The 25,309-nt window shown below is 35.7% G+C and overlaps 1 protein-coding gene across 4 annotated transcripts in view; it reads left to right on the top strand.

Annotated features, from left to right (window-relative positions):
- The window catches only part of MYO16 (myosin XVI), a 719,880-nt gene that overhangs the window by 332,016 nt on the left and 362,555 nt on the right, over positions 1-25,309 (top strand). For all 4 annotated transcript variants that reach the window (XM_063651142.1, XM_063651143.1, XM_054446940.2 and 1 more), the window contains 2 exons: positions 1,902-2,055; positions 22,193-22,343. In XM_063651142.1, coding sequence (XP_063507212.1) covers positions 1,902-2,055; positions 22,193-22,343 — 305 coding nt within the window. The remainder of the gene's footprint in view (positions 1-1,901; positions 2,056-22,192; positions 22,344-25,309) is intronic.

Here is a 25,309-nt window from a genome sequence, read left to right on the forward strand (position 1 = left end):
TTTGATATACTTTCAGGAGTATGAATTTCTAATAAATCTCCAGTTAAAGCCAGAAGAAGGGATTTTTCTCTATTTGCTATTTATTGGAATTAAGTATCATTGTCTAATGTTTATTACTTCATCTTCTCTGTTAAACTGAAGATTTACCAAACAGAAATTTTAGACAGCTTAATAGTCACAAACTTGAGAATCAAGCTAATATTACTTATAGTCTAGTAATTTTAACATTAACTATATTAGTATGCTAATGATAAATATCAAAAGAACAAATATAAATTTTTAGGTATTTTCTTTTTAAAAATGTGTTTACTGTGAATACAAGTCACATCCTCTGTTAACTCTAGTCTGGTTCTAACAGTAGCTCACATTTTTCAAGTTCGTATTCCTGGCTTCTTTCCCAGACAAGGGAGGGTGTGACTGACCTTTGACTGCATGGACTCCCATGGCATACTCTCACCATTTAGGTCTAGTGTCATTTCAAACAGATGTCCAGGTGCGGCAGTTGACAATCTTAGGAACGGAGGCAATGAATGAACTTCTGGTCTAGACTCAGCGCTGGTCATCTTAGCACAGTGCATGAGGACGCTCTCAGGCAACCTTTACCACATTGGTCACGCAAAGTCGACCGGCAACCTAGTACCTTATTCATGGCCTGTTGGCAATATAAGACACAGTGCTGGGCCCATAATAGATCCTCAGTAAAGATATGCTAGTTGAATAAAAATACTTTTATCACATGCAAAAAGCAAAGAGTTCTAATGCAGTGAGAGATTTCAACTAAAGCAGATATGCCAGTAATCTAGGCAGCAAGAAGATAAAACTAGATAAAACCAGATGCAAGAATAGAGCACAGAACAGTAAACCAGAAACCCATGCTATAACTGAGCAAATGAAAGTCGTCATCAGTACTATAGTATATTGCTGTTATTTTATGTTTCTTGAATTTGGAGTGGATTCATAAAAATATATCTGCGGGAAAAATAATTTGTTAGGTGGGACAGAAATTTAGTCTCCCAAAGTAAGAAAGCTGAACGCTCACCTACTTTTTACATGTATATAATTTAATCTGAGGCAAAAATGATAAAATCTTTACATAAATATCTTCTTGTGGCGGCTACATTACTGTAACCAGCCCAGAAGACCACATAACTCTATAGACAGAGGTGGTCACACAGTCTGGTCCTGACGATTGAGAAGAAGCAGCTGCCTCCAGTAGGTTCTTAATTGATATGAATGTTGATTTTTTTCCTCATGATCTGTGTCAGTTTCTATATCAGTAATTGTTGTTAGTATAAACTTGATTGATACATAACTATGTTGTTGCCCAAACATGTTCAGATGTTACTGTTATGTGTAATTTGTAAGGAAATATGTTTATTTTTATTTGCAATTGATAAAGGTAAAAATATTATGGCTAGAGGGCAGATCCCTTGTTTAAATAATACAACTGAGTATTTACCTGTACAACTACCCATTTAGTAGAATGTTTATAGAATGCCAGTTACACGCTTTATAACCCAGTCGATGGGAAAGTGTAACTATTTCTGTAATTTTGGTTCATAGTCACCAAGATGCAGGACAAGTTTTACTGAAAATGAAATGACATTAAGTTTGTTCAAGCTTAGATTCTCAATGATTTTTTATTTTACATATCACCATCCAGTGTATACTATTTTCTATTTAATTTATAATTAAATATGTCACTGATGTAAAACAAAATAGTCTTTTAAAATGACAGTACTTCAATTTTATCCCAGCCATAAACCTTTAAGGTTTTTTGTTTTGATTCATACACTGATAAATTTTTGGCATTTTAAGCATATCGGAATTATTGAAAGTAAATAGATTTATGTGCTATCACTACCCATCATTTTTCTGATTTTCTTATTTTTTTCTTGTAGATATTGCTGCCTCTGAGTTTATTGAGGAAATGCTGCTGAAAGCCGAAATTGCCTGGGAAGAAAAAATGAAAGAGCCTTTATCTGCTTCTACCTTAGCACAAGAAGAGCCCTATGAAGAGATCATCCACGATCTCCCTGTACTGTCGAATAAGCTGTAAGTGTCTTCCTGCTTATTCTCATTTGCCACCTTCTCTACCTGCTGGTCATTTTAGAGCCAATAGTAAGTCTGACTCTCAGCCAAAAGAGTTAGAACAATTAAAATGGTTTATCAATGTATGTACCAAACAATAGTTGTTTACAGTGATGAGTTAAACATAATTTTATAAAAACTCTCTGATTTTAAAAAAAATTGCTATATCAGTTATTAAATCAGTTTCGTGTGCCATGAGACCAAATAATATTTTAAACACACTCCAAGATTTTAGCTAAACTGATAGTGAGGTATCCAGTGATTATCATTATGGCTAACTTTCCTGAAATAGAAAATACTGATATATATATTTTTTTAATTTTAAAATTTTTTAAATTTTAAAATACTGATATATAGTTTTTTTCTCTCATAAGCATAAAACTAATCATTTATTGTTGTGTATGTTATCTCCTAAAAATAACTTTCCTGTTGCATTGAAAATATCAAATGGATTGACATCATTTTCAAGGTCTGGAAAAGGGACACAAAGTGTGACTAATAAGAATGACAAATAACAACTCACATTCAAATTAATGTTAAATTTACTGAAGAATAAGTGTTCATTTAACTCATAAAATAATGCTTATGTTTCCAGAGTTTCTCTTTGCCAGCATATGGATATACAAACACAGGTGTTATGTATATAACTTAGGTATGCTTACATATTCATTCATGTTTAAATATTCTAAATATTTGTTCAGAATCTACTGACTGTGGTGCTTGGAATATATAACAAAACAGATAGCAAACATTGTCAGGTAGAGATGGACTGTGAATATCTACATCAATAAGTAAATCTCTATGAATAAATAATATTGCATGTAATCTGTGGGACCTTGTTGTAAAGTCTGTCACATCATTTTAAAGGCCTTCGTTAACAGCAGTCAGGTAAAGAAATTGTGTATCCAGAGCAATATTATAAAAAATTGATAGCACCTATAAAATTACTGGAAGCTAAATTATTAAACATTGGAAAGCTTGTTACCTCCAGAATGCTACTGCTAAAATATGCATTTAAAGAACTAAGACAAACATGGAAAACTTTATGAAGTGTTTTAGCATGATACACAAGTTCATTTAAAAGCATAGAAATACCCATGGTGAAAATGTACAAAAAGCAAATATACAAAAATCTGGATATTCTAATACAACCCCTCTAAAACAGATCTCTGTGAATTTATATATTCATATTCTTCAGAGGTAGTGTTGTGGTGGCTGGAAAGAGCTTTGCGTTATGGCTAATATTTAGTTTGAATGGTTAAATATGTTAATGCCCAACTTTCAAAAACAAATAGAACAAGTAGGCAAAATATCAACAAGGGAATAGAAGATTTAAATAACACTATAAACCAACCAGATCTAACAGACATATTTAGAACACTTCATCCAGAAATAGTGGAATACATATTCTTTTCAATTGCACATGGAACATTCTTTTACTGAAATCCAAAATGAAAGAGGAACATTACTCCTGAATTTACAGAAACAAAAATAATTAAAAGGAAATATTATGAACAATTGTATACCAAAATATTAGATAACCTAGATGAAATTGATGAATTCCAAGAAAACACCAAGAAACAAAACTAACTCAAGAAGAAAGAGAACATTGTAATAGACCTACAGCAAGTAAAGAGATTGAATTAGTCATCAAAAACTTCTCACAAACAAAAGCTAATATCCACATGACTTCAAGGCTGAATTCTTCCAAATGTTTAAAGAATTAACACCAATCTGTCACAAACACTTTCAAAAACAGAAGAGCAGGGAATTGTTTTTGACTCATTCTATCAGGTCAGAATTACCCGGATACAAAAATCAAATAAAAATGTCAGATAAAAAGAAAATAACAACCTTATGAATATAGCTTTAAGGCACCTAAATAAAACACCAGCAAATCAGGTTGAGCCACATATAAAAAGGATTTCACAATATGTCCTTGTGAGATTTATGACAAGAAAGCAAGGCTGAGCATTCAAAAATCAGAAAATATGGTATATCATGTTAATAGAATAAAGAACAAAATCACATGATTATCTCAATATATGCAGAAAAAGCATTTGACAAAGCCCAACACCCTTTTATGAGGAAAAAAGTAAATAAACTAAGAATGGCAGGAAATTTTCTCAACCTGATAAGAGGGAAGTACCAAAAAATTTAAAAAAAAAAGAAACAAAACAAAACAAAAACAAAACAGGGCTAATGTCATACTCAATGGTGACTGATCACTTACCCCATAAGATGAGGACAAAGGCAAGAGTGTCTGCTGTCACCAGCTCTGTTCAACATTGTATTGGTGGTTTTAGCTAGAGCAACCTAGCAAGAAAATAAATAAATAAATAAATAAATAAATAGTATCCAAACTGGAAATGAAGAAGTAAGACTATCTCTATGTTCAGATGACATAATCTTGTATATAGAAAATTCTAAGGAATTTATTAAAAAATCCTGTTTGAACTAAGAATATAGTTCAGGAGGATGGCAATACCCAAGATCAAGGCACAGAAACAATCTGTATTTCTATACACAGCAATTCATAATTTAAAAATGAGATTGAAAACATGCTTACCCAGTAGGGTAGAAAAAAAGGAAAAATTAAAAATAATTTACAACAACATAAGAAAAACCAAAGACAAGAAAATTTACGAAAAGAACTTCAAGTTTTTACACTGAAAACTACAAAACATCACTGAAAGAAATTAAAGAGCCTAAATATATGGAAAGAAATATTAAATTCATGGATTAGAAGACTTAATATTGTTAACACAATCTCTATAAAAATACCAAATGACTTTTTGCAAAAATTGATAGGCTAATTTTTAAAATCACATAACAATTCAAGGACCCAGAATTCCTAAAATAATTATGTGAAAAAAGAACAAAGTTGGAGAACTCACACAACCCTATTTCAAAACTTACTTAAAATCTATAGTAACTAAGACATTGTGACTTAAAATCTATAGTAACTAAGATATTGTGATACTGGCATAGGATGGAAATATATCAACAGAATAGAACTGAGAATCCAAAAAGAACCCCTTACATTTCTGGTTAACTGATTTTTGCAAAGAATGCCAAGGTGATTCTATGGGAAAGAATAGCCTTTTACAATAAACAGTACTGAGACAACTGGATATTCACATGCAATATAATGAGTTGGACTTGAACTTTATATCATACGTAAAAATTAACTCAAAATGGATCACTGGCCTAATGTAAGAGATAAAACTATAAAACTCTCTTTAAAAAATGTAAATCTTTCTGACCTTAGATGAGGCAATGGTTTCTTAGATATGACACTGAAAGATGCAATAAAAGCAAAAATAGATAAACTGAAGATTTTAGTGGTTTCAAAGACAGTAATAAGAAAGTGAAAAAAAAGACACACAATGGGAGAAAATTTCTTCAGTGCTATATCTAACAAAATGTAAAAGGATGCTTACAACTCAACAATAAAAAGACAAATAACTCCCTTAAAAATGGGCAATGCATTTGAATATATGTTTCTTCAAAGAAGATACAATCATAGCCCATAAGCACACACAAAAATACTCTACATTATTTATCAGAAAAATCCAAATGGAAACCACCATGAGATACCACTTTATACTTCGTAGAATGGCCATTAATAAAGAACCAAAAAATAAAGGCAAATCAGTGTTGGCAAGGATGTGGAGGAACTGCCACTCTCGTATGGTGGTAGTGGGAATGTCAAATGGTGAGGCAGTGATGAAAAACAATCTGGCAGTTCTCAAACAGTTGAACGTAGATTTACCGCATGACCCATAAATTCTTCTCCTAGGGGCATTGTTTATCTCCCAGATAATGAAAATGTATGTCTACACAAAAACCTGTACATATTCATAGGAGTTTTATATATAAGAACAACAAAAAAGGGGGAACAACTGTCCATGACTTCACCATGTATTCCGTCATCTGAACCATGGCTGCTCATTTTTCTTCATCAGTTTTAACCCCAACTTCCTATTCCTTTCTATTCTAAAGGTGACTTGTTTTTTTTTTCTCCCAGAATCTATTTTGCTGCAACTGCAAAAAAGAATGGAATAGTTCGTTTTTCTGTTATCTCAGGATACAAGTCAAATTTCTGCTTTACAATAAACTCATATTTATTGCTTCAGTGAGCGTTTTGTGCAGTAAATCATGATTTAGTAAGGTTAAGGACATCACTTCCACTATGGCCTGCTGTCAGTAAACACTGCCTGTCTTTAAATATTTGATGAATTGGAAATACCTATGCTATCAGATTATCCCATATTTCACATTTTCTAAGATGTCTCCTACCCAATCAGCATTCCTAAGTTTTCACCATGTTGCCTGACTTTCAAGCTCAAGTCTAAAAATGTGCAGCTTTAATTTCAAAGGCTCTTCCACCTGTAACATTCTGTATCTGTAAGGCCAGATCCCTGTAAGCCTGCTTTGTCTTTTTTCCATACTTGACTGCTCTTCACTCTGCTCCTCTGTTCCTTCTGACTGGGCACCTCCTCTCTGTGTTGCCTTTCTGTCTTTAGATGTATTTAAGTGCCTCACTTGCTGTTATTGCCACTAATGAAACAGCTGCTGCTGAATATGCCCTTTAGCGTCTGAGCACGGACATGCTCACCCAGGGTTTTCATCACTGAGCAGTTTGGATATGTGCCAACTTGCATCTCTAATATTCTAGGTCATGGAGCCCGTGAGAAAAAGCCCACAGAAATTCTACATGTTGCCTAAGTGGAGTAGTTCATTGATGAAAGGGGTTTTTTTACTTATTATTTGTAATAATAACAACAACAATTTTGACAACTGATATTTTTTACTACAGTTAACAGGTGTTGAATCTTGAGCAAACTTGTTTGGATAATTTCATTTAACTCTCAAAACAACACCTGGACGCATGTCCTGTTACTTAACCATTTGATACACACCTAGCTGAGGCTTGGAGCTTCAAGAACATGACTCATGCCACACATGTGCTAAATCTGTTATTGTTTCAGCGAGGAGGTCATTTTTATTTGTAATTCCAAAGCTTATCATTTGGCTTTAAAAAGGAAATTGATAGTGCCTGAACTCCCTCCCTGAGTGTTGCTGGTGAGGCCAGGTGGTGTGGTGCTTATGGGCAGAGACTCCAGACCCACTATCCAGCTTCAGATCCTGGCTCTGCCATTTACTGGCTCTATGACCTTGAGCAATTCAGTCAACCTCTTTGTGACATTTTTACTCAAGTGCAAAATGTGGGTGCTGTTTTGTAAAGAATCTGGCTGATTTTTGTCCTTGGTTTCTGCGGGGGAACCAAATCCTTGGAATTTCCCATGGAACAACAATACCTTTGTTACTCATGAGCCCTTTGGATCGCATCTGAGTTTATCCTACCGGGTGAGATGACTCAGGGTAGGGGCCTAGTCATGCCAGAAAAACAAACAATGTGATTAAAGACCAACCATGTGATTAAAACCAGCCCAACCTCCAGGACAGGCTCAAGATGGAGTTCAAACATGCGGCCAATGATGGCATCACTGATGCCTATGCAACGAGACACCAATAAAAACTGTGCACATTGAAGCTCCGTGGAGACTCCGAATTGGTGAGCACATCAGTGGGCTGGAGTTTGATGTGCCCCGCATCCTTGGGGAGGGGGCTCAGAAGCTCTGCATTTGGGACCCTCTCAGACTTTTTCATATGTATTTGTTTGCCAGTCTTGTCTTAATTTGTATCCTTTATAATAAAGCTGTATTAGTACTTTGCTGAGTTTTGTGAGCCATTCTAGTAGATTGTCAAACCCAGGGGGCTTGTGAGAATCTCAGAATTTGTAGCTCATTGCTCAAAAGTTCAAGTGGCCTGGGGACCCCCAAACTTTTGGCTGGAATCTAAAATGGAGGCAGTCTTGATGAGGACTGTGTCCTTAACCTGTAGGCTCTGGGCTAACCCTTGGCGGTTAGCATAATTGTACTGCAGGACATCAGAGTCTGATGATGATAGTAATAATAACTGTATCATAGGGTTGTTCTTCATAACTGAGTTAATATTAATAGAGCATTTAGAGCAATATCTGCCTCATTGTAAGTACTAAATAATTGCCTAAGAAATGACCAAAAAAAGATGTTCTTCAGTTATCTTTGAACTGGCAGCAAAAGCATCTAAAGAAGAATGGCTTTGTAGCTATAGGGCTGAGACAAAAATAGTGGTAGGCCTCCACTGGGTGCTTTTAAACTGATTATAACCATATGGAGAAAATCTTATTTTCTAAGCAGCTGGAAAGAAAATCTAATATCAGGAAAGACCAGCTTTGGTTGGGTGAATACTCTGATGAGGTTGTGTGGGGGCTGAGTCTTCAGAGTTTCTGAGTCATCTGTGACCTGGGATAGAGAAGAAATGCCACTTTCCTAGGGATGAGAAAAGACTATGAGAAGGGGACCTAAGCAGTGCTGAGGGCCACAGGAAAAGGGACTGCTTGTAGTTGATCCCAGGGTGGCCTCAGCCAAGTGGCTCTTGGGGAGGAGAAATACCCCATGGGGATTTTTGAATGAAATAATATATCGTGCAATGTGCCACTTTTGACCTTAGTGAAAGGATAAGACTCACAATAGATTTGGGGGAAGGTCTTAAAAATGTCAGATATTAATATTAATCTTTGGATCTTTATCTTATTTTATAAAAGCAGAAAAAAAGGTTCATTGTATTTTCTACAGTGAACAATTTATGTAGCTGTGTTTCTAGGATTAACATTGAGAACTGTCTATTCAGTCCATTATTTTAAGTGCCAAAATAACCAAATCACATATGTCATATCTTTACATCTGTTTCTGTTAGTAATAATATTTTTATTACAAATTCAAATTTAGCTGGACCCGTTTCTCATGGACGGTGCCTTCACGGTGTCCTCACATGGTGGAAGAGGGACGCGGTGATCTCGGGACAGTTTTATAGAGGCTTTAATCCTCCTGAGGGTTCCACCCTCGTGACTTAGTCACCTCCTAAAACCCCTGATTCTTAACGCTATCACTTTTAGGACTGGGTTTCAGTAGATAAATGTAGGGGCCACACAACATACCAGCCACTGTCCTGGCCACTAAAACACATGCAGAAGTCTACCAGGCATAGAGTTGCCAGGTAAAATGCAAGAAATGCAGCTAAATTTGAATTTGTAATAAAAAAAATCATTTATGATATGTAATTGTCAAAGATTTTTTATTTGCTAAATCTAGCAAGCCTTTAACAGGATAGGGCTTCAAGGAATTAAAAAGGACAGATTTCTCTGGCAAGCATCATTGTTTCTTTCCTTCTATTGCCTTCCTTCTTGGTACAGAAGTGTGTGATCTGGTAATGCCAAGTAATCTTGCAACCAAAAAATGAAAGTTACTTTCTTTTTTCCAGACAGAGTTTCGCTGTTGTTGCCCAGGCTGGAGTGCCATGGCACAATCTCAGCTCACTGCAACCTCTGCTTCCTGGGTTCAAGCGATTCTCTTGCCTCACCCTCCCGAGTAGCTGGGATTACAGGCACCCACCACCACACCCAGCTAATTTTTGTATTTTTACTAGAGACAGGGTTTTACCACCTTGGCCAGGCTGGTCTCGAACTCCTGACCTCAGGTCATCCACCTGCCTTGGCATTCCAAAGTGCTGAGATTACAGGCATGAGCCGCCCCACCCAGCCGAAAGTTACTTTCTAAGAATAAGAGAGCAGGAAGCTAGAACAAATCAAAGGCCCAGAAGATCTGGAAAAGGTTACCATACCTGGGCTGCCTATTTCTGCTTTTCTTGTTATGTGATAAAAAGCAATGTCCATTTCCTTAAGATACTATTCTTAGTTTCTGAGGTGGGCAGCCCAAAGGAATATTGACTGATGCTACAGCTGCTGTAACATTGAGGTATCATGCTCTTGGGGTATCTTGCTTCTTGTGCCAAAGTTTTAGGACTCCAAAGATCTGGAAGTTGTGGAAATGATACTACTTTGACTTTCCAGTGTGTTTCAATGTTCCGTATGGATTTTTTTTTTTTTTTTTTGAGACAGAGTCTCGCTCTATCACCCAGGCTGGAGTGCAATGACACAATCTTGGCTTACTGCAACCTCTGCCTCCTGGGCTCAAGAGATTCTCCTGCCTCAGCCTCCTGAGTAGCTGGGGTTATAGGCGTGCACCACGGTGCCCAGCTAATTTTTGTATTTTTAGTAGAGACAGGGTTTCACCATGTTGGCCAGGCTGGTCTTGAACTCCTGACCTCAGGTGATCCACCCACCTCAGCCTCCCAAAGTGCTGGGATTACAGGCGTGAGCCACCGTGCCCAGCCACATATGGATTTGTATGTCCTGAATACCTCTTTTTCACAAGCAGAAGAAATTTCTCATAACAGAGTGGCCATAGGTGCCCATTTGGTCCAGTCTCGTTTCTGCTTATTTCCCCAGCATGATGATGAATAAAATCCTCTTTCAGTATTAAAATGTCCCAGTTGGCACCTTAAGTTCTACTTTCACAGAATCAGAAAACTGTGGCATAAAATTTCTTGTAAAGTTTCACTTCACCTTAATATATTAAAGAATATTAATGCATAGTATTTAAGCAATAATAAATCATATTTGTATATAGTCTTTTAGATTACAAATGACTTTTATATCAAATCAGTCATTTGATATGTATGTATAATTTTTTTATTTAGTAATCTATAAAACATCAAGCCTTTTTAATCAAATATTACAACTACATTGTTAAATTCTACAGAATGTGTTTACAAAGTATTGATAAACCTGTCAGTGAGTTCCCTAATTATTTTCACTTAGGTATTCTGAAGTCCAGTAGTGCACAAAGAGAAATGTCATAGAATACAGGGACAGAATAATACACTCAGGGAGCATTCCTAGCAAAGCTAACACTTGGAACTTTCAGAATCTTCCTTCATATATACGTAAAACTACTAAATTATACTTAATTTACAGATTTTCCCTTAAACGAGCTATTAAACATTTTTTTGCATATATTTGTTGAGAGCTGTTAGATTAATATGTCTCAAAAACAATACAAACTCCAGTTCAGCCAATGACACACTGAAAGTTTTATTTGTTTTTTAGACACAGGTAATATTTTACCATAATGGTCTTTAAATTGTAAAAAAAAAACTTAAAATTAATTTTTGGAAAGACCAAACATACAGCAATTAATTCAAATCTCTCCAAGAGCTCTTTCATTTAATATTAATCTTTGGATCTTTATCTTATTTTATAGAAGCGGAAAAAAAAAATGTAATTGAATGTTCTACGGTGAAAAATTGATGTAGCTATGTTTGTAGGAGTAATGTTGAGAACTGTCTATTCAGTCAATTATTTTAAGCACCAAAATAACCAAGTCACATATGCCATATCTTTACATCTGTTTCTGTTAGTTTTTGTTGTTGTTGTTGTCCTCATGTATCTCAATATATTCCATTTTATTTCATCTCTATGGTTTTCTAAAATTGCTTTAGTTATAATGGGCAATAATTGTTGCCTTTGTTGGTTTCATTTTATTACATTCCTGTTTCCATTTTCAGAAATAAAATCCTATTTCCTATAGGCACATTTTCTCTGCGTGAAGTTACTTTGATGTTTGTCAAAATAATTAAGTCTGGCATAAATCCAGTAGAATTCAGAAACTGGTTGTCTGCTGGTATATTTTCATCTATATTTTTCACAGTCAGAGTTAAATATGTCTCTACTGTATTAATCTAAGCTACCCTTGGATGGTACTGATTTTCTTTTTTAAAATGTTTATGGGATCTGTCTTACCAATAGAAAATATACTATCTCATTTCCATTTTTTCTCACCAAATAAAGTTCTATTACTAATAATTTCTTTTTCATAATCAGAATAAGAATTTCTTTTTGAAGAAAATTTGGAAAATGCAGAAAAACATATAGAAACATGAAAAAAAAAATGACTCATTTGCTTCAAAGAAAAATTGCACCAGAGAAGTTATACAGGAAAGAAAGACTTTACTAAAAACTATTGCACTAAGGGAGAATGATTGAGCTCAACTCTACTGAACAAAAAGTGGGAGAGTTTCTAAGTGCTGGGGTGAGCTAGGGGGATAGTACTGTAGCACTTTAGGAAGGAGTTTTGTCAAGGTGCTTAAGCCATGGGCATTTGCTAATTGTCCTTTATCAAAGTTAGGCTCCTGTGCTCCACAAAAACTGGGAAATATGTGGGCTATGGTCTTCCCTGTTTAGATTTCAAAGGGATGACTCCCAGGTCATAAAGACATTCCTGGGTTGTAAAACTGGCCAGAGGCTGGGAGAAGATATACATCTAAAAGGGGCAGAGAAAAAAATTGCAGTTCAGTTTTCTAAAGACATTGCTCCAAGAAAAGGGAGTTCAGAGGACTAGAGATAGTCCAAAGTTTAGCTGAGAGAAGAAGGTTAGGCCTTCTGGGTCGCTACTCCACCTTTGTGATGAAACTGCTATTAACTTGGAATTTTTCCTTTTGCCCTTTATATGTTTCCTGTTTTATTCAGTCTTGTACTATATATATATATATGTATATATTCACATCCTATTCACATCCTATTTTAAAACATAATCTGATAAATATTTTTCCAATCAATAAACATTTAATGTGTATTAAGAAAATACCAATGATTAAAATTATTTCTTTTTTTAACAAATAGCATTTTACTATATGTGTCCTTAAATTCTATGAATGCATAGTAAATGAAAATTTAAATATATTGAAGTTAAATTGTCTGAATGCTATTATTAATCACAATGGTTATAGATAAAATGTTTTATTGTAAAAGAAAGAGAGAAACCTAAACAATTGTTCTGTGGAAATTTAAAATATTGTATGCCATCAGCCTAGCTGTACAATTTGCACTTTTCTTGTAGAAAATAACTGCATAACTAATTAATATACTGCCTTTCAAAACAATTATATTACTTAGAATTGTTTTTTTTCTTATATGAATAAGAGAGTGATATGGTTTAGATGTGTCCCCACCCAAATCTCATCTTAAATTACAGTTCCCATAATCCCCACATGTCCTGGGAGGGACCTGGTGGGAGGTAATTGAATCATGAGGGCAGTTTCCCCCATGCTGTTCCCTTGATAGTGAACGAGTTCTCACAAGATCTGATGGTTTTATAAGCATCTGGCATTTCCCCCTGCTGGCACTCATTCTCTCTCCTGTCACCTTGTGAAGAGATTCCTTCTGCAATTATTGTAATTTTCCTGAGGCCTCTTCAGCCACGTGGAACTGAGAATCAATTAAACCTCTTTCCTTTATAAATTACCGAGTCTCAGATATGTCCTTGTAGTAGCATGAGAAGAGACTAATACAGTAAATATGTACTGGGAGTGGGGTGCTGCTGTAAAGATGCCCAAAAGTGTGTAAGCAACTTTGTAACTGGGTAACAGGCAGAGGCTGGAACAGTTTGAAGGGCTGAGAAGAAGACAGGAAGATGTGGGAAAGTTTGGAACTTCTGAGAGACTTGTTGAATAGCTTTGACCAAAATGCAGATAGTGATACGGACAATGAAGTCCAGGCTGAGGTGGTCTCAGATGGAGATGAGGAACTTGTTGGGAACTGGAACAAAGGTGACACTTGCTATGCTTTAGCAAAGAGACTGGCAGCATTTTGCCACTGCCCTAGAGAACTGTGAAACTTTGAACTTGAGAAAGATGATTTAGGGTATCTGGCAGAATAACTTTCTAAGCAGCAAAGTATTCAAAAGGAACAGAGCATAAAAGTTTGGAAAATTTGCAGCCTGATGATGCAGTAGAAAAGAAAAATCTATTTCTTGGGGAAAAATTCAAGCCTCCTGCAGAAATTTGCATAAGTAACAAGGAGTCAAGTGCTAGTCACCAAGACAATGGGGAAAATGTCTCCAGGGCATGTCAGAAACCTTCACAGCAGCCCCTCTCATCATAGGCCAGGAAGTCTGGGAGGCAAAAATGGTTTTGTGGGCTGAGCCCAGGACCTCGCTGCTGTGTGCTGCTGAGGGACTTGGTGTCCTGCACCCCAGCAACTTCAGCCTCAGCTGCAGCTCAAAGGGGCCAAAGTATAGCTCGGGCCTTGCTTCAGAGGGTACAAGCCCCAAGCCTTGGTGGAATACATGTGGTGTTGGGCCTGTGGGTGCTCAGAAGTCAAGAATTGAGATTTGGGAAACTTAACCTAGACTTCAGAGGATGTATGGAAACATCTGAATTTCCAGGCAGAAGTTTGCTGCAGGAGCAGAGCCCTCATTGGAGAAGCCCTGCTAGGGCAGTGTGGAAGGGAAATGTGGGGTTGGAGCCTCCACACAGAGTCCCCACTTGGGCACTGCTTAATGGAGCTGTGAGAAGTGGGCCATGTTCCTCCAGACCCCAGAATGGTAGAACCACTGAAAGCTTGCACCATGCACCTGGAAAAGCTGCAGACCCTCATTGACAGCCCATGAAAGCAGCCAAGTGCAGGGCCATACCCAGCAAAGCCACGGGGACAGAGCTACCCAAGGCCATGGGAGCCCACCTCTTGCATCATTGTAACCTGGATGTGAGACATGGAGTCAAAAGAGAATCATTATGGAACGTTAAGGTTTAATGACTGCCCTATTGTATTTTGGACTCGCATGGGGCCTGTACCCCTTTGTTTTGGCAAATTTCTCCCATTTGGAATGGGGTTATTTACCCAATGCCTGTACCCCTAGTGTATCTAGGAAGTAACTAACTTGCTTTCAATTTTACAGGCTCATAGATGGTAGGGACTTACCTTGACTCGGATGAGACTTTGGACTTGGACTTTTGCGTTAATGCTGGAATGAGTTAAGACTTTGGGGGACTGTTGGAAAGGCATGATGTTTGAAATGTGAGAACATGAGATTTGGGAGGGGCCGGGGTGGAATGATATGGTTTACCTGTGTCATCACCCAAACATCTTCTTGAATTGTAGTTCCCATAATCCCCACGTGTGGTGGGAGGGATCCAGTGGGAGGTAATTGAATGATCAGGGTGGTTTCCCCGATGCTGTTCTCATGATAGTGAGTGGAGTGCTCATGAGATCTGCTGGTTTTATAAGCATCTGGCATTTCCCCTGTTGGCACTCATTCTTCCTCCTGCCACCCTGTGAAGAGGTGCCTTCTGCCCTGATTGTAAGTTTCCTGAGGCCTCCCCAGCCATGTGGAACTGTGAGTGAATTAAACCTCTTTCCTTTATAAACACCCAGTCTCAAGTGTGTCCTTATAGCAGCGTGCAAATGGACTAATACAGAGAGTCTTTGTAACTATTTATTTGCGATTATTGTTAGTGGTATATCTTATATAAGCTATGACATAACTGAGTGAGTTAGTGACTTATTTTTGAGATGCAGATGAAAAGTTCTATGAGGAGAGATTATTTATTAAGAATACAAAACTGTAGGGCTTGAAATAGACTTATATATTACCTAGTTTAACTCTTGCATTTTGCAAAGGTGAAACTGTGACCCAGAGATTTCAAAGGGCTTAAAAGTTCAGGTAGTAGCCAACTTGAGGTAAAATCTGATTTAAAATGATGTCTCCATAGTCTTAAGCCAATCTTTTTTTCAACTATAGCTCTCATGGAGTCTGCCAGTGATACTGCAATTAGATTTGAGATATGAAAGGAATATTTCAACTATTTTACTAAACTCAGTACTTCTTCTAAGGAAAAGTATTTATTCCAAAGAAATCTTTCTACTTGGTGATTTTTTTTGTATTTCATAAACTATCTTCTTTGTTTGTACCTTGACCAATCTACTATTTTATTAATTGCCCTAGACTCAAAATATTTGGTATATGCAAACCCTCTCTTTAGTTTATAAAACTCTCTGATGAAGAAGAAAAAAATATGATTGATAGATGAAGAAAAATACAGAAAATATTTTTATATGAGAGTAGATGTAGACAGTGTGGCACGTGGGTAAGCACACAGGTTCTGGAGCTTAGAACTGACAGATTCAAACCTCAGCTCCAGTAGCACCTGTTGTGTGTCCAGAGCAAGTTCTTCTCCTCTGTGCCCTCAGTTTACTCATTCATAAAACAAACAGACCTTATAAAATAATGAACCCTTTATAATGTGAAAATGAAAAAAAAATTTGATACATGCAGAGTGTTTAGAACAGAAGACTATCACATGTTAAATGTCATATAATTAATACAACATTTTGCGGATAGTTCACTCAAATTATAGAAAAAATAGGGAAAGGCCACGAACGGTGACTTACACCTGTAATCCCAGGACTTTGGGAGGCCAAGGCAGGTGGATCACTTGAGGACAGGGATTTGAGACCAGCCTGGCCTCAGAATTTCATAATGAAACCCCGTCTCTAGTAAAAATTAAAAAAAAAAAATAGCTTGGCATGCTGGTTCATGCCTGTAGTCCCAGCTATTCAGGAGGCTGAGGCAGGAGAATCACTTGAACCTGGGAGGCAGAGGTTGCAGTGAGCCAAGATCACACCACTGCACTCCAGCCTGGGTGACAGAGTAAGACTCTGCCTCAAAAAAAAAAAAATATAGATATATATATATACACACACACACACACACACTATATATATACACGCACACTATATATATACACACACACACACACACACACACCATAACAACTATCTTAAAATATATGAAGGGGTTTTATTTCAAAGAAACATAGAACATATTCTTGGGAACTCTATGAATGATGAATGAAGTTACAGCAGACAGGCATTGTCCCAGTGGTGCTTGTGGAAGAAAAAAGGTCTCTTTGGAAGTAATATTTTATTATTTGATGGTATTTGTCTTAGTTCATTTTTTGTTGCCTATAACAGGATACCTAAAACTGGGTAATTTATAAGAAATGAAAGGTATTTCTTATGGTTCTGGAGGCTGAGAAGTTCAAGGTTAAGGGGTGACATCTCATGAGTGCCTTCTTGCTGAGGGGACTCTCTGCAGAGTCCCGAGGTGGCACAGCATATCTCATGACGAGGGGCTGAGAGTGCTAGCTCAGGTCTCTCCTCCTCTTCTTATAAAGCCATCAGTCCCACTCCCATTAATCCATTAACCCAATAATCTATTAATCCATGAATGGATTAACTTATTCATGAGGGCAAAGGCCTCATTACCTAATCGCCTCCTAAAGGTTCCACCTCTCAATACTGTCACACTGGGGACAAATATTCAAATCACAGCAGTACAAGCAGATCTGGCTATGAAATTTTTATGAGCATTATAAGCCTTTTCTCTTCATAGTAATTTTTTTTTCAATTAATAACTATACTATTGAGAAGAACAGTCTACCTTGGTCTGTGAGCATCCTTCACATTCTTGCTCAGTTTGTCAGACTGCAAGGCATATGTAGATAGCTACATAGACAACTGAGTAAATTTAAAGAATCATATCATTCACTCCCAAAAGGAGCAGACTGACTTATTTGCCCCTTGATACAATGTTTGTTGCTTCCTCAGAAGATGCTTGATATCTAGCTGGCTTTCTCTCCTGTAACAGCACTTCTCTCTAGTATTGGCATCCATTAAGATCCAACTGTTTTGTGTTCTTCCTACTTCCTCCTCCTCACTGTATGCAACAGAAGATAAAGGAGAACTGATATAAACATAAAGCTCTGTGTCTTCCATGAGTAATAAGGTCTTTTATCTCTCCTCCAGGGAACTCTTGTCTTCTGCAACTAACCATGGAATAGTAACAAGCTAACTTATTAGATTGCAAGTAGGGTGAAATCTCAGAAGCTTGACAGTTCTAGACACAAAAAAACAGCAGCTGATTTATTCCCTGCTTATGGCCATAGTCATGATGCTAATCCCTTTATGTGCATTATGTTATTAATCCTTCACTATAGTCCTTTTGCAATTTGGTTTTGCAGAATGGCTACATAACTCACCCAAAGTGGTAGAACCAGACATCAAACATGGTAGTTTTACTGACTTGAAAATGTATGCCCATACATCTGTACTATACCATGCTATCTCATATTAATAGATGATCCTCTGTCCCTTCACCTACTTGCAAGTATTTTCGTTGGCTAAAACACTGTAAAACATCATTATCCAGAGTTCAAACTAAGGAAAACTGACCTTGCGTTTCTGTAAACTTATTTCTTAATATTCCTGACTTTCCGTCAGGCCTGACCTATTTGGTAGTCTCTTTTTTTATTCATGCTTTCCTAGGTTCTATGGTTCAGTTGGAAGGCAGGGCATAGAGATGGGCTGCAAAGTGGTGAGACTGTGGTGGTTACTGAAAGCAAACCTTCAATTTACTCTCTTCTTGCTATGTCAAGGTTAATATACAAAATCATTTGTGTATTTATACACTAAAATTCAATAAATGGAAATTGGAATTTTATTCTTATTTATTCATTTGTTTCATTATTTTTTGAGACCAGGTATCACTCTGTCACTCAGGCTGGAGCGTACTGATGCAATCACAGTTCACTGCAGCCTCGACCTCATGGGCCCAAGTGATCCTCCCACCTCAGCCTCCTGAGTAGCTGGGACTACAGGCATGCACCACCACAGCTGGCTAACTTTTTATTTTTTGTAGAGAAGGGGCTCACTATGTTGTCCAGGCTGGTCTCAATCTCCTAGACTTAAGCAGTCATTCTACAGTCAGCCTTGGCATTTTAAAATACATTCTTAAAACCATAAAACAATAAATCTAAAAATTTTTTGGAAGATTTTCATTCTGAAAGCTAAAACATATTGATGAAGGAAACTGACAAAGATCAAAAATAAAGGTACTTGTTTTCATGCATGACACAAGTTGAGATTGTCAGTATTTCAATTCTCACCAAACTGATTTATCAATTGAATGCAATGCTAATCAAAATCACAACAGGTATTTTTGTAAAAATTCACAAAGAAATTCAAAATGTATATGAAAATGCTAAAGATCTCTAATTGCCAGGTAATTTTCAAAGTGAAAACAAAGTTGGATGACTCACATGACTGGTTTCAAGGCTAAATGAGGAGATACATGAATAAGACAGTGTAGTATTGATTTAAGAATGAATGATTATATCAATGAATGATAATGAGTGATTATATCAATGAAACACACTGGAGAGTCCCAAAATAAACCCACACAGATATGGTCAATTGATTTTTCACAAATATGTCCCGCTAAATGGAAGTGAAAGTCATTTTTTAAAAAACAATGCTGAAACATTTGGACATCCATATGAGAAAATAATGTACTTCAACTCATATACAGCACTGTATACAAAAAGCAACTCACAATGGATCGTAGATCAAAGTATAAAGCTTAAAATTGTGCAAATCCTAGAGTAAAACCCAGGAGAAATTTTTGGTGACATTGGGTTATGAAAGGAACTTAGATAAGTCACAGAAGCACAAACTGTAAGAGAATTTTTTTCTTTGAAACACAATTATGCAAATAAAACTACAAAGATGCTGAGTGGGAGAGAATATTTGCCAAGAGCTTATCTGATAAATGAGTTGGATACAGAATACATAAAGGCAATAATCTGAAAACAAAGAAACCAATACAAATAGTCAAAAGATTTGAGCCCACATTTTACCAAAGAAGAGAAACTTTTTGTATGGAACTACAAAAACTCTATATAGCAAAAGCTATTTATTTCAGAAGGAGCAAAGTTGAAAGCATCACATCCCCTGATTTCAAACTATATTACAAAGCTATAGTAATCAAAATAATATGATAGTGGCAATAAAACAGACACATAGACCATTGGAACAGAATGGAAAGTGCAGAAATAAACCCAAGCGTATATTGTCAACTGATCTTTGACAAGACTGCCAAGACGCAATAGGGAAAAGAAAGTTACTTTAATAATTGGTACTAGGAAAACTGGATATTCACGTACAAAAGAACGAAATTGGACCCTTTTCTTACATCATGTAGAAAAATTCAGTCAAAATGGATGAAAGACTTAAATATAAAAACCATAAACCTCAAAAAAAAAAAAAATCAAGAAGCTCCTCAACAACTTTTGTGGCAGTGAGTTTTATGGATATGACACCAGAAGAAAAAAGCTCAGATGACAAAAGAAAAAATAAGTCAGTTACATCAGACTATAAGGCTCTGCACAGCAAAGAAAACAATAAAATCAACAAAATGAAAAAGTAGCATGTTGAATGGGAGAAAATAATTGCAAACCATATACTTAGGTATATATACATATATGTGCATATGTATGTGCAAATATATATGATAAGGGGTAAATATCTAAAGTATGTAATGAACTCACACAGCTCACTGTAAAAAAAAAAACTCTGAGTTTTTAAAATGAGCAAAGAACCTGAATAGACATTTTTCCAAAGAAGATATACAATTTTGTCCAACAGGTGTATGAAAAGGTACTCAACATCAGAGAAATTTAAATTTAAAGCACAACAAAATACCACCTCACACCTGTAAGGATGAAAATTATCAAAAAGACAAGAGATAACTAGTGTTGGTGAGGGTGTGTAGGAAAGGGGGCCCTTGAACACTGTTTGTGGGGATGCAAAGTGGTATAGTCGCTATGGAAACACGTATGGAGTTTCCTCAAAAAATTAAAAAATAGAACTGCCACATGATCCAGTATTGCAATTCTGGATATTTTATTCAAAAGAAATGAAATCAAGATCTCAAAGAGGTATGTACTGTCCCATGTTCATTTCAGCATTATTCATGATAGTGATAATATGGAAACAATCTAAGGCCCATGAACAGATGAAAGGATAAAGAAATTGTGGTACATATCTACAGAATATTATTCAGCTACCAAAAAAAAAAAAAAGAAATTCTATCATTTGCAGTGGATCAACATGGAAGACATTAGGCCAAGTGAAGTAATCCAGACACAGACAAATATTACATGATCTTGCTTAGGTGTGGACTCTTAAAAACCTGAAAATCACAGAAGCAGAGCGTAGAACGGTGGCTGCCAGTTATTGGAGAGTGGGAGCAAGGGAAGGTGTCAGTCACAGAGCACACACTTTAAGTCATAAGATGAGTAAATTTTGGAGATCTAGTGTGATATGTTAATTAATAGAATTGTAGTTTCCTTTACAAAATGTATATCAAATCACATTATACACCTTAAATATATTCCATTTTTATTTAATAAGTATTTTAAAATAAGAAAATGAAATTCAAATAAAAATCACAGTGTGAGAAGCCCATAACACATCTAATAATTGACTCCAAGGGTCGCAAAGGGTCTCTTGGAGGTGATAAAGTATTCTATACATTGCTGGTTGTTTTGCCTATGCAACTATGTATATCAGTCCAATCTCATTGAACTAAACAACAAAGGGTGAATTTTACTGTATGTAAACTAGACCTCAAATAAATAGAAGTTTAAAAGAGGCAAAAAAAAATTGCACTTAGCTCTTATTAGAATCACAGTGACTATGGTAGACTACATGAAATAATTATGTTTACATAAATTGCACTTGATTAAATACACATGCATTTCTGCTTATAAGGTAACAATTCAGGAGGCACATTTTTAAATCTTAGTGATACAATGCAACATTTATCATTTATTTTCTATTTATTTGTAATGAACATTATAAAATAATGGCTGTATTTTGGGAATAAAGTCAATAGAAGAATAAAAAGTATCTTTTATTTTTTGGCTTTGTTTGAGCTGTATAGAATTAACAAAAGTTACTCTGCTTGTAATATTGCAGTCCTTAAAGATATTATTATTTTTAATTCTCATATTATTATTCCATTGCAAACTTGAAATTTTGCCCATGATTTTGTATTTTAAATCCTAAATGAGTAATTTTTACACCAATTATACAATTATGCCTTTATTCAGTTGTTTGCAATCCATTTTTGCATTTAAATGTTAGATCTTGTCAGTTCAGCCATGCATTTCAATCCCAGCTCTAAAGTTGTTTATTGATTCGTCTATTATAGTCAGATATACATTTGTAAACATTTTCTTCAGGAGTTCAAATAAGTATATATTTTTTCTTTTAAAGTTAATATTGAATAAAGTTTGGAATTAATTTTTTAAAAGTTTACAGATTTCTTACTAATTTTTTCCTGCAGTTTATAAGAAATATTTCTTATCTGAATAAAACCACCGTCATAGTCCAACTATCCTGTATTGGTAATTTTCAATTGATAAAACATTAGAAAGAGACTGATTGTAGTATTGACTTTTTTTCCTGTAGCAGTCCCCTGGTATTACCAATTGCCAAGCAAGACAGTTTGTTGGAAAAAGACATTATGTTCAAAGATGCAACAAAAGGTCTGTGTAAGCAGCAGTCTCAGGACAGCAACCCTGAAAACCCCATGATGAGCGGTTCCACCAAACCCGAGCAGGTAATCACGCCCTCACTGTGTGTCTACCAGTACTTTTTCATATCAAGTAATGTATTAAAATCCAACATATTTCAAAAACAAATGTGCGCTAATTTGCATTCAAAGACAAATTAATTAATGCATAGATTAATATTTTGCTTGCAGTTTTCATAAACAATTAGTGCATTCTGCTGATCAACAAACATAATTGCTATTGTGCTTTACAATTTGAATTTTGGTTTTGACTTATATATCAGGAATGTAAGCTCAGCCAGCGCATTACTTCTTGAATATTTCCAGTTGAGTCATTCGTCATTATTTTGATTTTTATGTATTCTGTGTTTTCTTGGTTTATTTCAATGATCCAAATATTTTACGAACAAGAAGGGCAAACCAGTCACTGAATCATTTATTCTTAAAGGTAACTGTGGTCATGCATTGCATGTGTATCTGTGTGTGTCTGTGTGTTTATGTTGTGTGTGTCTGTGTGCATATGTGTACTTGTCTGGTGCCTAAGTTATGGGAGGTAATTTTGGATTTGAAGAGGGAGAGGGGAATGAGCTTGGAGTTATGGAAATTGATGTATTTTATTATGGCCACAGAAATAAATGATTTTGTATATTTCTGTTTTATAAGTGGCAGAATAACTTGCATCCTTGAAAATAGCTTTCTTCAGTGTATCTAATTTTTAATATTTTATAGATATTTTAGCCAGGTTTTCTAAAGATCTTCTTCTTAAAATGTAATTTTAATTTTATTAATTTTTGTTATTTCAAGTAACTGAAGCAGATAAACAAAACATCTGAAACACTTTTAAATTTTAGCAGGTGTATTCATCTGCTCAAGCTGCCATGACAAAACACCACAGTCTGGGTGGCTTGGACAACAGAAATGCATTTCTCACAGTCATGGAGGCATCTGGATTCTGAGGATCCAAGGTCAAGGTGCAGGTTGACTGAAGGTGCAGGGTGCCTTCCCACTGCTGTGTCCTTGCAGGGTGGACAGCAGGAGGCAGGGAGAATGGGAAGGAGGGAGAGGCAGGGAGGAGCAGGGAGAGGGCACTCTCTGGAGCAATCTTGTAGGCTCAGGATCCCACCCTTATGATTTCATTTAACCTAAATCACTTCCTTATAGGCTCTATCTCCAAATACAGTTGCATTAGGGATGGGGGCTTCCACATATGAATTTGGAGAAATACAATTAGTCCACAGTACTAGACAAATCAAAGGTTAGGTAAAATTTAAGAGAAAATATGTATATATTTTTTGAGACAGAAGATTCCTGTGTCACTCAGGCTGTAGTGCAGTGTCACAATCATGGCTCATTGCAGCCTCAACCTCCCAGGCTCTAGTGATGCTTCTGCCTCAGCTTCAGAGAGCTAGGACTAGGGTGTGTGCCACCATGCTCCACCTTTTTTTTTTTTTTTTTTTTTTTTTTTTAAGAGATAGGGTCTCACTATGTTGCCCAGGTTGATCTTGAGTTCCTGGGCTCAGGTGAACCTCCCACCTCAGCCTCCCAAAGTGCTTGGATTATAGGTGTGAGCCACCACACCTCGCAAAATATTCTTAACTTTCTTAAGGATCCTATTAACTTCTGTTGACATTCCAAGTGTTTCTGAGCCATATAATTTGTGTACTTTAATGTCTGACATAACTTTCCATTTCCAGTTATGATTTAATACTATCCTGTAATTAGTGTCCTGTATAGAGGAAAAATGACTATTAATTAACTAGTCATTTTTTACTAGTTAGCACCCTCTTACTCTTCATACATTTTAACACTTATGCCCATAAATTTAGTAATTTAAAAGCTTGGTTTTTGTTTTCATTATAGATATTTAAGACTCAAATTAGTTTGCAGTGAGTGTTGAGGAAACAAATTTCTGAGTTATTTTACAACAGTTGAAACTCAAGAATGAGTTCTGTTTCCTAATTGTTTTCATGGGAAGCCACTTTGAATAAAGTCTTAGGGTGATTTCTCTTGTTATATATAAACCCATAACTGCATTACTGCTCACCTTTAGCTTTTACAAAATAATATCATTATATATATATATATATATATATATATATATATACACACACACATATATGTGGTATATACATATATCCTTTGGGGGAATATTTTATTTTTAATAACTTGTTTATTGATTAAAATATTACATTGTAGGATTCTACTAGAATAGTTATGTGAGCAAAGAAATTGAGTATGACTGACAATTGAACACTATTTTTAAACTTACGGAGTTATTTCCTCATATTTTAATTTGTTATTAAGAATGAGAATGTTAATGTTATTTATTACATAACCTAGAGAAATTAAAGATAACTTTAAAATGTATTTTTGTTTTTATTGGCATTGTTTTGAAGTATTTTTTCTTAATTCATTTATATAAATGTATGGGAAATCTCAGGTTAATTGATTTCCTACTGTTCAAATTAACTAACATTCAAAAACTTTTGAATGCAATTATTGATATGGCATGACTTTTAGTCAATATGTATATGTGAAATTATTGTACATTTCTATTCATTTGCTTTCAAGCTGTATTAATTCGGTGTTTGAGTTTAGCAGTAGTAAGTACAATGATAATCATGTATTTAATTAAAGAAGAGCAAACTAGGTCAACCATTTCACCAAGGTACTGAGATTTCTCCCTCTGTGGAGTTAAAACAATTTCTGATTAGCAGATTGATTGCTTTTTAAGTGGTAATTTAATAAGAAGTTTCTACAAGACATAAAGTATTCTTCAAATATAAGACATTCACGACATAAGAATATCAAGTGTAATCTTCACAGGATAACTTTTCTGTTTTAATGTAGACTTTTTATAATTGTATCCTAGACATAAAAAGTAATTGTAACCATGCTCTGTTTATGCATTATTAGAGAGGAAATGGCAGCTACACAGGCTTTATGCTCTTGTGTATTTATGTCCTAATATTCACCCAGTAATATGCCACACGGTATCCATCATGTTCTCATAT

Source organism: Pongo pygmaeus, chromosome 14, assembly GCF_028885625.2.
Source record: "Pongo pygmaeus isolate AG05252 chromosome 14, NHGRI_mPonPyg2-v2.0_pri, whole genome shotgun sequence".
Classification (NCBI taxonomy): Eukaryota; Metazoa; Chordata; class Mammalia; order Primates; family Hominidae; genus Pongo; species Pongo pygmaeus.